The 11,475-nt window shown below is 53.4% G+C and overlaps 1 protein-coding gene across 1 annotated transcript; it reads left to right on the top strand.

The window, feature by feature from the left end:
• Positions 1-3,261: 3,261 nt before the first annotated feature.
• Positions 3,262-6,705, top strand: TPBGL (trophoblast glycoprotein like). The gene has a single exon (XM_034759314.1). It carries the CDS (start codon positions 3,432-3,434, stop codon positions 4,512-4,514), a length of 1,083 nt encoding a protein of 360 aa, XP_034615205.1. The 5' UTR covers positions 3,262-3,431; the 3' UTR covers positions 4,515-6,705.
• Positions 6,706-11,475: the final 4,770 nt, after the last annotated feature.

Genomic DNA, 11,475 nt, shown 5'->3' with positions numbered 1-11,475 from the left:
CATGGGATTATCTACCCACAGAGGAAGTATCCTCCATAGCTGTAGGCTGGCTTGGCCATGAAGCATGAGGGCACATCAACTTTGGGCCTGCCCACTCTTCAAAGGCAGTGGATTTACATCCGTTTAACTGAGAGTGGAATTTCGCCGTTTTTTCTTGCATGACCTTTGAAGTCTTACTCTGCTTAGAAGTGCATGGTTTCAGTTCAACTATGTTTTATGATCTTTAGACAACAAAGGAAGTAGTTCTTCCTGCCTTGGTTTCTATGGCAGGTGTCCCTTCTGCTAGGAGATACATAAAACAGACTGAAAGCCGCAGGGCAGCTTTTAGTCAATGTATAAAAGCATCCCAGGGACTTAATGCAAATAGGTGGTTCTAAGCTCCTGGCTCCCTTGTTTTCCAAAGTGATATTGATTTGTTAAATATAATGATTAGGAGTGACAAATGGTCCTAATTGTGTCAGAGACTTGGAAAGAAGGCTGAGAAAAGACTACTGGAGCCCGGACAGCTCGATGCTGCAATGCTGACTTGACACTATATAAACAGCATAGGCCTGGCTTTCCCCAGTTCCTCAGTGTTTGAGATTATATCGGACGCCAGCTCACGCTTGAATAATTCATGAAACATGATTATATGAAATATTTCCAGCTATTTTCTATTTAAAAAGCTCCATTTCTATCTCTGGCTGGTAAATTAGTCACTGCCACTTTAAATATAGGTTCTGCTTGGCCCTGACTGTCTAGATTTATGATAGATGATTAAACAGAGCAAGTTTTAAGGGTGAGCGGACTCGCTAATCTCAACCAGCGTCCGCGTCCAGAAGTTCATCTGGGCCACTAGTAATTTAGAAAAGAAGTGAAAAAAGAGCAGGTAGGGGGAGAGGGGGAAAATCCACAGTAGGAAAACCGAATACAAAGGGGCTGTGATCAAATGGGCCAGGGGGCAGTGAGAACTTCTGATGGGAAAATAAATAGAGCCAATGGGTAGGAGGCCAGCCGGGGCTTGGGAGGCGCAGGTCTGAGCCACCAGGATGGCTGCCATGCATGCTGCGTTGTTCCCACCCAGGGTCCTATATGGAAACTGAGGCTGGTGGCTCCAGGAGCCCACAGTGCCCATCATAGATCATGAGGCGCTGAGCGGCTGGATGACAGGGAGCTCCCAGCCCCATTCCTGTTCCAGTGTTGACCCAGGACACTTCTCTAGCTGCATGGCAGGTGCAGTAAGAGAAAATCCTCTGCTCTCCCTGGACTGTCATTGGGGCACCTATGCCCTGGCCATAGGATGTCCCCCTTCACCAGCGCTCAGTTCAGCACAGGGGGAGAGGCAGGCTTATACTGCTGAACACGGCGGTGCTCGTTTCTCTGGACGCACAGCACCCTGCAGAGGACAGGGGAGACTCCCACGATCATGCCATCGCTGTAGTGGTAAATCCGTGCAAACATTAATGCAGCCTTAGTCACGGCACACAGGGCTGCCTACGCACTGGGGAACCCTCTCTGCCTTGAGATAAACGCCAGCAGCACTCAGGGTTTAGTGCTGGGGCCTTAGAGCCAGTGAGCGGCCGAATTCTGCAAAGATCCATGGGGCTTGGCAGCCAAATCCCTTCAGGTTCCATGGGGCAGGGGAGAACCCCAAGCTACAGGGGATGTGGCTTTGTACAGCACCGAGCACAATGGAGTCTTAGGTGCTATGGTAATTTACATAATCATCATTTGGAGGAAAACTCTGCAAGAGGAATCTCAGGGAGCTTTTTCTCTGCCCATTTTTCCACGGAGGGGGAGCAGGGGTGTGACAGTGCCTTCATGGCATTTATCCTATGGACTTTATCCGAGGGATCCGACAGAACACTCCCTGGAAAAAGACAGAGCTTGAGCTTTTAAAAAGCTCCTTCTCGCAGTTGCAGAAAGCTGCTCCCTGTACCTGCCGTTCACCTCTTCTCCTGCTGGCATCCCGAGTGCTACTAGGCACTGCAAATGCAGCTCTGAGATGAAGTCTCAGCAAGCAGCTATTGCATGGATTCCCCACACCCACCCTGCACTCCACCAAACTACATACATATTTGCATAAAGTATGTATCACGCAACATACCTATTTACGTAAAAGCTATAGCTACAAACTCAAAGCACTAGGAACAAAACCAAGGAACTCCCCAGTTCGAGGAGCCCTTGTCCTCATCTTTGTCCTCCCACTTCATCCCTCCCTCCCCTCCCCCATCCCCATTTCCATCACTCATCCCTCGCTGTCTGTTACCTCTCTTCTGGACAAATTCGGCTCTGAGTCACACCAGCAAGAATCCTCTGTGCAGTAACTCCTTTGATTTCATTGGAACCACCCTGGCGTCTCTGGGAGCAGGATTTAACCCCTACCTCCCTGCCCTGTAGTTTATAATCTTATCCTTTACAATTGCAAAGTGCCCTGCACCCCTAATGTGGGTCTTGTGATAGGCAGAGCGCCATACGGAGTTACTCCAGACTGATGTGAAAGCAGAATCTGGCCCACAGCTCGGCAAATCCACAAAGGGAAATAAACGATAAAAAGTATCCCGTGTGCACAAAGACAGGCTAAACACCTCCACTCCACCACACACCCAACTCACCCCTCTCGTCTGTTTCTCCAGAGCCCAAGCAGCTACGCGTGTTCTCCTCCCTTTCCATCACAGACAGGGCAGCGCTGACCTGAAAGAAACTCTAACCAGCGGGCACCCCCTCTCCTCCCCCAGCGTGCCAGGGCTAAATAAGACCAGGAACTGGGCGCACTTTGAACACCGCTAAAGAGAAACTTCTTGGTGTGGGAGCGCAGAAGTGGCCGCTGAACGGGCAGGGATGAAATCTTTATCCCGGTGCCAGGAAGCCAGTGGCGGGGCGGGCTGAATCCCGGTTTTCACCAACCTTTCACGAGCTGCTGCCGGCTGTCGCCTGGCACAGGCAGGACGCCTCGGCTTCCCTCGCCGCCCCCCACAAGCGAAACGTGCCCCCTGGATCGTGTGCTTTGCCACTGGTAGAGGGGGGAGCTGGGGAGCTCTGATCACACATTCCCGGGGGGCAACCAAGACCAGATCGGGGCGCCTCGCTGCCTGCTCCCCAGCGGAGAGGGCTTCATCCGCCCCGGAGAAGGGCAGAGGCCGGTCTGGGAGCTCCCCCGCCCAGCTGACAGGGAGGAGACGTCAGGGGACGGCGAGTGCCAGCGGCAGCTGCGGGAGCGCGGACCCCACCCCCGCCCCCGCCCCGCCCCGCCCCTCGCTCTCACTTTGGGAGCCGCGTCTCTCCCGTTCACACTTAGCAGCGGGCGCTGGGCGTGTGTGAAATGAGGCGGCCCGGGGCCGCCCGGCTCCCGCCTTGCGCTGAGCGGCTGGGGCTGTGAGCGGGATCCCCGGGGGGGCCGCTTTGGGAGTCCGCCCCCCCCCGCGCAGGGACTCGATGCCCAGGCAGGGAGCATGGCAGGGAGGCGGCCGCTGGGCACCCGCGCCCGCTCCCTGCTCCGGTGGCTGGGGATGCTGCTGTTGCCGCTGCTCCAGGCCGGGCAGGGCTGCCCGGGGCACTGCTACTGCTTCGCCACGCCGGAGCTGGACCAGTGCAGCTACGTGCGCCTGCAGGAGCCGCCGCGGGACCTGCCCCGCGGGGTGCGCAACCTCACCATCGCGGGCGGCAACCTGACGGTGCTGCGCCGGGCCGCCTTCGCCGGCAACGCGAGCCGGCTGCTGGGCGACCTGAGCCGGCTGCTGCTGCCCCGCGACAACATCCAGGCCATCGAGGATCGCGCCTTCCAGGGGCTGCCCGGCCTGGCGGCGCTGGACCTCAGCCACAACCCGCTGCGCGCCCTGGCCGGCGGCGCCTTCCGCGGCTGCCCGCGGCTGCGCACCCTCAAGCTCAACCAGGCGCTGCTGCTGCTGGGCGAGGAGCCGCTGGCCGGCGCCCTGCGCAACCTGAGCCTGCGGCGGCTGGAGCTGGCGGGCAACGGGCTGCGGGCGCTGCCGGGCGCCGCGCTGCCGGAGGGGCTGGAGGAGCTGGATCTGCGGAACAACTCGCTGCAGGGGCTGAGCCCCGAGGAGCTGGCCTGGTTGGACTCAGCCCCGCTGGGCAGGCTCCAGCTCTACCTGGGCTCCAACCCGCTGCGCTGCGACTGCGCCCTGCGCCCGCTGCTGGGCTGGATGCGCAACGCCAGTTGGAGGGTGCCCGACGCGCGCAGCCTGCGCTGCGCCGCCCCGCGGGAGCTGAGCGGCTCGCCTGTGCTGCGCCTCCGCCTGGAGCAGCTGGGATGCGGGGCCGGCTGGGAGCCGCGGCCCGAGGAGGCCGGCGAGCAGAAGGAACTGGAGACCGCCTCCTACGTGTTCTTCGGCATTGTGCTGGCGCTGATCGGGGTCATCTTCCTCATGGTGCTGTACCTCAACCGCAGGGGCATCAAGCGCTGGCTCAACAACCTGCGGGAGGCCTGCCGGGACCAGATGGAGGGCTACCACTACCGCTACGAGCAGGACACCGACCCGCGCCGGGCCAGCACCAGCCCCTCGGGGCTCTGAGCCAGAGTGCGGGGGCCACCTCGACGCCCGATAGCCCTGCCGCACGCAGGGATCCCACCCTTCCAGACCCCACCCCCACCCCCGGCCCAGATAGCCCTGCTGCACGCAGGGATCCCACCCTTCCAGATCCCACTCCTCCACCCATAGCCCATTGGGATCCCACCCCTGGCCCTCGGGGATCTTTCCCCCAGTCCTTGAGGTTCCCATCCATCTGCCTACTACCCACGGCCCTTGGGGATCCCACCTCCCAACACCCATTACCCACAGCCTTCGGGGATCCCACCCCAAGCCCCCACTCCTGGCCCTTGGGGATCCTTTCCCCAGTCCTTGGGGATCCCACTCCTCCAACCACTACCCACAGTCCTTGGAGGTCCCACCTCATTGTCCAAGGAGTGTGTCCCACACACATGAGTAGGGCTACCATTATCCAGGAAATCCCCACATCCATTCACCAACTAGGGCATATCCCCATGCAGGAGAATATCTATCCACCCACGGATTATCTCATAAAACCCCACTCCACCAATCCCACTCACTCCCCAGAGGGGCACCCTTCCCCCCACTGTTGCCCACCTACTCATGGAACAACCCCCAGAAGAATACCCTTCACCAACCCCCATCCTCTACCCAGGGAATACCTACCTTCCACCCACCCACCCACTACTTGGGAATACTCCCCTCTCCCTTCATGCCTGACATGGGGCACTTCCAACCAGAGGGAACCCCACTCCCCAGGACAACACCCACCTGTCCAGGGAACACCCAGCAAAACACCCCTCCACCAGCCCTCACCTCCAGGAGAACAGCTTTTTGCCAATCCACTCAAGATAGCACAGGATCCATCCTCAAGATAGTAACAGCCCTCCCACAAAACTAAGAAAACTGCACAGGATCCCCTCCACCCCCTTGGCTCACTGCACAGAATCCAGTCCCCGGAATAATACATCCCCCTCAAGGGTCCTGGCCCTCCTGGGGATTGTGAATGAGAGAGCTACCCACCTTCAAATGAATAACCGGCATCAGAGACTGCACGGGATCCATCACACCCACCCTCCCACCAGTGTTCTAGGGGCATGTGAATGTACAGGACTCTCCGCCTAGAATAAACTCCCAGTTGGGAATTCACTGGCTCCACCCTGAGAGGCCCTTCTCTCCCCACCCCAATGGTCCAGGGGGTGTGGTGTGAATGTACAGGAAACACCCAGGTCCATGCAGAAGTAACTATGCAGGAAGCACTCCCGAAGAACCCCTCCCTCCCAGAATCCACGGGGAGGTATGAATGTACAGGATCCCTTTTGAATGAACACATCCCTTTAGAAAGAAAGCCCTTCACTCCTCCAGGGTGTGTGACAGCACATGTTCCACTGCCCTAACAGAAGAACCCTCTCCCTATGTCCCATAGGATGCTCCTTCAAAACCATCGTCAATGTCCAGGGAAGAATCCATGGGCCTGACCCCAGCAAAAGACCCTCCCATGCCCTGCGGGAGTTATGAATGCACTGAAGAGCTCCATGCACAAGCAACGCCTAGTTACTCCAGGAGATCCTTTTAATTTTTCCTTTGTTAAAAAAAGAAAACATCCTTCTGCCACAAGCTAGAATACAACTCCCTGTGAATTTACTTTATGCACATGGACTGCGGGGTGAGTTTTTACTTGGTGAGTTGCTGAAAGCAATGGGCTAGATGGTATTAAACTTGTTTCCTGGATTTTTTTGGAGCCTAGACTTTTACCTGTACAGTTCTCTTTCCTAGTATATTTCTAACAAATGCAAAACTAACTTGATTTTTTTTTTTTTTTTTGCTCCAAACACAGAGGAAAAGAAAACAAAAAAACCCCACAAGAAGTCATATGATCTGCTAAGCCCATTTATTTATTACGGTTTTGTTCCACAAAAATTATGACTTCTCTCAGGCACAAAATAATGCACCTGCACAACAACAAACTTCCCTGCAGGCTGTATGCATGTTGCTAAAGCACATGGAAGCAACTCATTTCCGACTGCGAAGTATAATCTAGAGTCGACTGTCTCAACAATCTTCATAACTGTTTTTAAAAAAAAAAAAAAAAAAAAAGCTCTCAATATCTTGCACAGGTTTGCTTAGATCTGCGCCTGCTAGTATATACTAGAGCAAATATACTGAAAGCTGCCTCCGGTGTATTGTATGTTTTCTATAAAGCTTATTGCAATAATTTCTGACTACTTCATGGCTGAAGCAATGTTGTTGTTATGATCCATGTTTTGCAGAGCAAGACCGTTAGGTACTAAGTAATCTCTGTAAATAGATGGCTACATATACACTTCTGTGCTATTGCTCGTTCTGTGGCTAGGGAAGCAGAATGGGTTTAAGGGTTGGTGCACAGCACTTGGGTTCTAATCATTCTGACCCAAACTTGCTGTGTGACCTAGGATAAATGACTTAGACCAGCGGTTCTCAAACTGGGGGTTGGGACCCCAAAGTGGGTCGGGACCCTGTTTTAATGGGGTCACCAGGGCTGGCATTAGATTTGCTGGGGCCCAGGGCCAAAGCCCAAGCTCCACCACCCGGGGTCAAAGCCAAAGCCTGAGGGCTTCAGCCCTGGGTGGCGGGGCTCAGGTTACAGGCCCCCCGCCTGGGGCAGAAACCTTTGGGCTTCCGTTTTGGCCCCACCAGGCTTTGGAATTGGCCCAGGGCAGTGGGGCTTCGGTGGGTTCAGGCTTCAGTCCCCACTCCTGGGGTCGTGTAGCAATTTTTCTTGTCAGAAAGGGGTCACCATGCAATGAAGTTTGAGAACCCCTGACTTAGGCAGCGGAGCACGGAGGAACCCAGAATTATTGGCCACTTTGGAAATTAAGGTCTAAGTATAGCAACGTCTTTAGCCTGCTGAGGCCCCCTGCCCCCAGCTCCAGCTGGCAACCAGGGGAGCTGCAGGTGCACCGTATCTCTGAAAACCTGTAGCTTTCTCTGAAGTGGGACTCCTTAAAAGGGAGGCACCCAAAATGAGCGGACCCGACTGAAAATGGCCTTCACTTGGTCTGTGTTTGCCTCTCGGTCATAGCAGGATAACAACATTTACATACTTCACTGGAGTGTTGTGAGCCCTAATACATTAAAGCCTGATCACAACGGAGTCGACAGCAGTACTCCCGCTGACGTCCCTGGGCCCAGGATCCAGCCCTTACTGTTTCTAGCATGCTTGGCAATGCTTGGAAGCAAGGCAATGTGGATTATTATTGTTCTACTCTAAGGCATTAGCACATCCAGGTCCAAAATCTGCAAGCTGCTCTATGCGGGGCAGCCCTGTGGCCCCATGAGCCTCACTGAAATCCCAGGGGGAAATCTGCATTGAGCAGCTCTCAGGAGAGGGAGCTAAGAGTCTCACAGTCCTTGCTCAGGCAAATCTCCCCCTGACTGCATTGAGTAAAGAGCCCAGGCTCCGTGTGAAAAGCACCCTGCAGACTTGGGCCGTGGATCCATGCCTATTGAATGCAATGGCAAAATCCCTGCCAGCTTCAAGGGCCCTCGTGCTCGTAAATCACACAGACGCTTTTGAAAATTTCACCTGTAGGTGCCTAAATGTGAACTTTAGAAGCCCAACTTTCAGCTCCCATTTCTAGAAGTGTCAGCCTCTCTCTGTGTTTCATAAATGGGGCTTTCTCACCGAGCAGCTCAGAAGCCTAAGATTAATACTTTGACAAAATATGTCTCCAAGTTTATGCAGCGTTTTCATTGCACGTGGCTTTGTCAGTTTGTGATATGGTTTAATCTAATTATGCCTGACCTGTCTGCCAGTAACTTTTTGAACATATTCAATAAATAAAGAAGGCAGAATGTTTGTGGGAGCAAAGGGCTCTTGCTTCATGAAGCCAGAGATCTGAGATGCAAAGTCTCTATTTTCTAAAAAAGGGTTTGTTTGTTTTCCAAAAATGTGGGAGTCCGTTTTTTTTCCTACTCATCAAAGGGAAGGATTTCATAACACCAGCAGAGCAAGGCTGAGTGCTGTGCACGCCTCCAATACACCTTGGTCCTTTCCTGCAGCACCTGCGCCCTACCGTTCCTGAGCTAAGCAAACCCCATCTCCTTTTCAGCTGCAGGCCCAACGGGCCAGATTCTGTAGCACAAATCCCATTGCCTTCGAAAGAAGCCAGATCTGGTGTAATGTATAAATGGAGAGTAGGACGAGGCCTGTAGTTTATGGGAACTGCGAATTGAATGCCCCGTTGCTGCACTAACCCGCTGCACCACTGAGCTCCCCTGCTCCTAAAGGAATTAAATGCACAGTGTAAACCAGAAGGAATTTTGTTGCAAACTCCCTAAAACAAATTAAAGGTGCCTGCTACTTTATCATCTTGAGAAACAAGGAATAGGCGGGTCTGTGATCTAGCTGGCAGTTGTAATAATAACACCCTATCTATGTTTTCCTGTGGATGGGTGAACAAATATGCAGCCTCAAAATATGTCTCATATCCCTGTAAGGTTCATCGTCTCTAACGCTCTCTTTTCCCCATGTTGTTTTCCTGTCCCCCGGAGTTAACTCGGTGTACTGTGTAAGGGCCTGGTCCTGCAAACTCTCGTTCACGTGTGTAGCTCCAGTGGGCTCTGTGAGATCTGCATACAGAGGGGCTCAGATCCACAAGGGTAGACTCCTAACTTCCAGATACCTTTGTGCATGTGGGCCCGGGTCCCTGCATATGTCGAGAGGGATTTCCAGTGACAACAGGCAAGTTGCTGTGTAGGCCTGCCCAGCGAGCCTACGTACAGGCCCTGGCCTGGGACTGGTCTTGGAGGTGAACCCCCTGCCCACCCTCAGTTTAAAGAAAACTCCAGAGGGCCTGAGTCCCCCATTCCTGCAGGATGGTGATCAGGCCCTTTGGCTTCATTGGCCCTCCCCATGTGAGTACAGCTGTGCAGGACTGGGCCCTTGTTCTGTGGATGCCAGTAAAGCACAATGCTCCTTTTGGATTCTCACAGTTCCTTGCTCTGTTTCCCATAGAGCTTCTTTTGCTGGGGACCCCCAGACCCTCACGGGCAAGTTGCTGTGGTTTTAGAGCTGACGGGAAGTGGGTTGCAGTGATCTGTATTGCAGGGTGTCATTTGCTTGCATGGATAGACCTCAGCTTATTTTGAATGATGGTTTTACTGTAATTTCTGTCATTCCTTAATGCTCTGGGATTTGATTCTTCTCCCACCGAAATGAATGGGAGCTCTGCTTTCACTGGGAGCAGGACTGGGCAGCTGGTTTGCAGATTCATGGTGTCTGTTTGCCCTTCAAGCCATAGCTTTGCTGTCCAGGCAAAGTACTTTGGGCAAATTAGAGCTTCCATGGCCTGATTCTCCTCTGACGTGTCTGGTGTAAACCAGGAGTCGTCACTGAAAGCCAGGGAGTGACAGCCGTGGAAAACTACAATAAGCAGAATCGAGCCCCTGCCCTTTTGAGGACAGACACGAACAATCCAAATGCTGCATCTCTCTGTGGCATTCCAAAAACTCCCCGAAAGGAAACCGCACCACTCGAGCTCACTGCACAATCGCAGCTGCGGGAAACCAGCCCAGCTGCCACAAGGCAGAATGTGCAATGGGTGAGATTGACAGTGGGTTATTGTCCTCTTCGTTTTTCATTTGCTAAAAAGAAACCAACCACGGGGTTTTCAGATGAAAACAGGGTTGGGGGAAACTGTGTGTATTTATATATCTGTAACCCTCTGTATGTGTGTGGGGCCGGCTCCTCAGCTGGTGTGAATTGGCACAGCGCCAATGAAATCGGTGGCGCTATTTCAGCTAACGCCGTTATTAATTGTATTGCAGTAGTGGCTGGAGGTCTCAGGCAAGAGTGGGGCCCCATGATGCTAGGTGAGCATACACCTAATGAGACAGTCCCTCCCCTAAAGGGCTTACAGTCTAAATTGACAAGACCGACAATGAATAGGAGGGGAAACTGAGGCATGAATAGGGGCCATGAAGGTCACCCAGTAACAGCAGTAAAGCCAGGATTAAGAACCCAGGTCTTCAGATTTCCCGTGCAGTTCCCTATCACTGGAATAGGTGAAGATCCTATGCCAGCTGAGGATCAGGCCCGTAACATTTCAGCCATAACACGCTAAAGAGTTCCTTATCTTCAGTATATGCTTTCTGTTAGGGAAAAGTCCTTCAAAATTGAACAGGACGTGATACGTTTTCTATCATTCTTTTGGCCCAGCCTCTAGAATGTAATGGTGTCACAGCCCTGCTCTGTAGAGTTGTGTAGCAGGCTGCAAGATCTGACAGAAAGGAGCTCATTCGCCAACACATTTCACAGCGGGATTCCCACAGCTCCGATTTCTCCACGGTGTTGCACCAGCTTTACGTCTGTATGACTCTGCTGATCTGAATGGGGCTATAGTGGCCTAAAACTGATGTAACGGTGGAGAATTAGATTCAATCTCTGTTAAATTCTATTGGACTTTTCCATAGGGGTTTTCCTAGCCACCCATCCAATTGCCAACACTTCCTATGCAATAATATCACAAGTTAGGGATAGGCAATGGGCCAACTGTTCCCCACTAATTGTCCCAGGGCTGCCGGAGGCCCAGAGGTTCTCCGATGCAGCAGAACGGGTGCCCCATCCCTGGGCAATGGAATTGGAGGCTCTTGGGAAGCCCATGCAGAGAACTGTGTCTATGGAGATTCGATGCACCCTATAAAGGGGCCGCTGCAGGTCAGGGAGGCAGGTCACAGCTGTTCACAGAACCACAACGGGTTACATCTTGCTCTCAGTTACTAAAGGCAAATCCACTGAAGTGAATTGGCCACTAACAGCTGTAGCCTGCGTTTCGCTCCTTTATGGGGCTGGGAGCTTTTAAAAGCTGTATGGCAAATCCATGGGTGGGGAGGGGGAAGCCCCCTTTCAGCTGTGGTGTTAGAGAGGGCAAAGGCATGGGTGATTTGTGCCTGCCTGAATAGCCTTTCCCAGAGGCAGTGCTCTGGGTCGGTGACTAACCGGAGG

This window comes from Trachemys scripta, chromosome 1 (genome assembly GCF_013100865.1).
Source record: "Trachemys scripta elegans isolate TJP31775 chromosome 1, CAS_Tse_1.0, whole genome shotgun sequence".
NCBI lineage: Eukaryota > Metazoa > Chordata > Testudines > Emydidae > Trachemys > Trachemys scripta.
Note: the sequence above shows the minus strand (reverse complement) of the source record. Positions and strands in the feature narration are given on the sequence as shown.

Coding starts and splice junctions, on each gene's coding strand:
- TPBGL (XM_034759314.1), top strand. CDS start 3,432: ATGGCAGGGAGGCGGCCGCTGGGCACCCGCGCCCGCTCCCTGCTCCGG.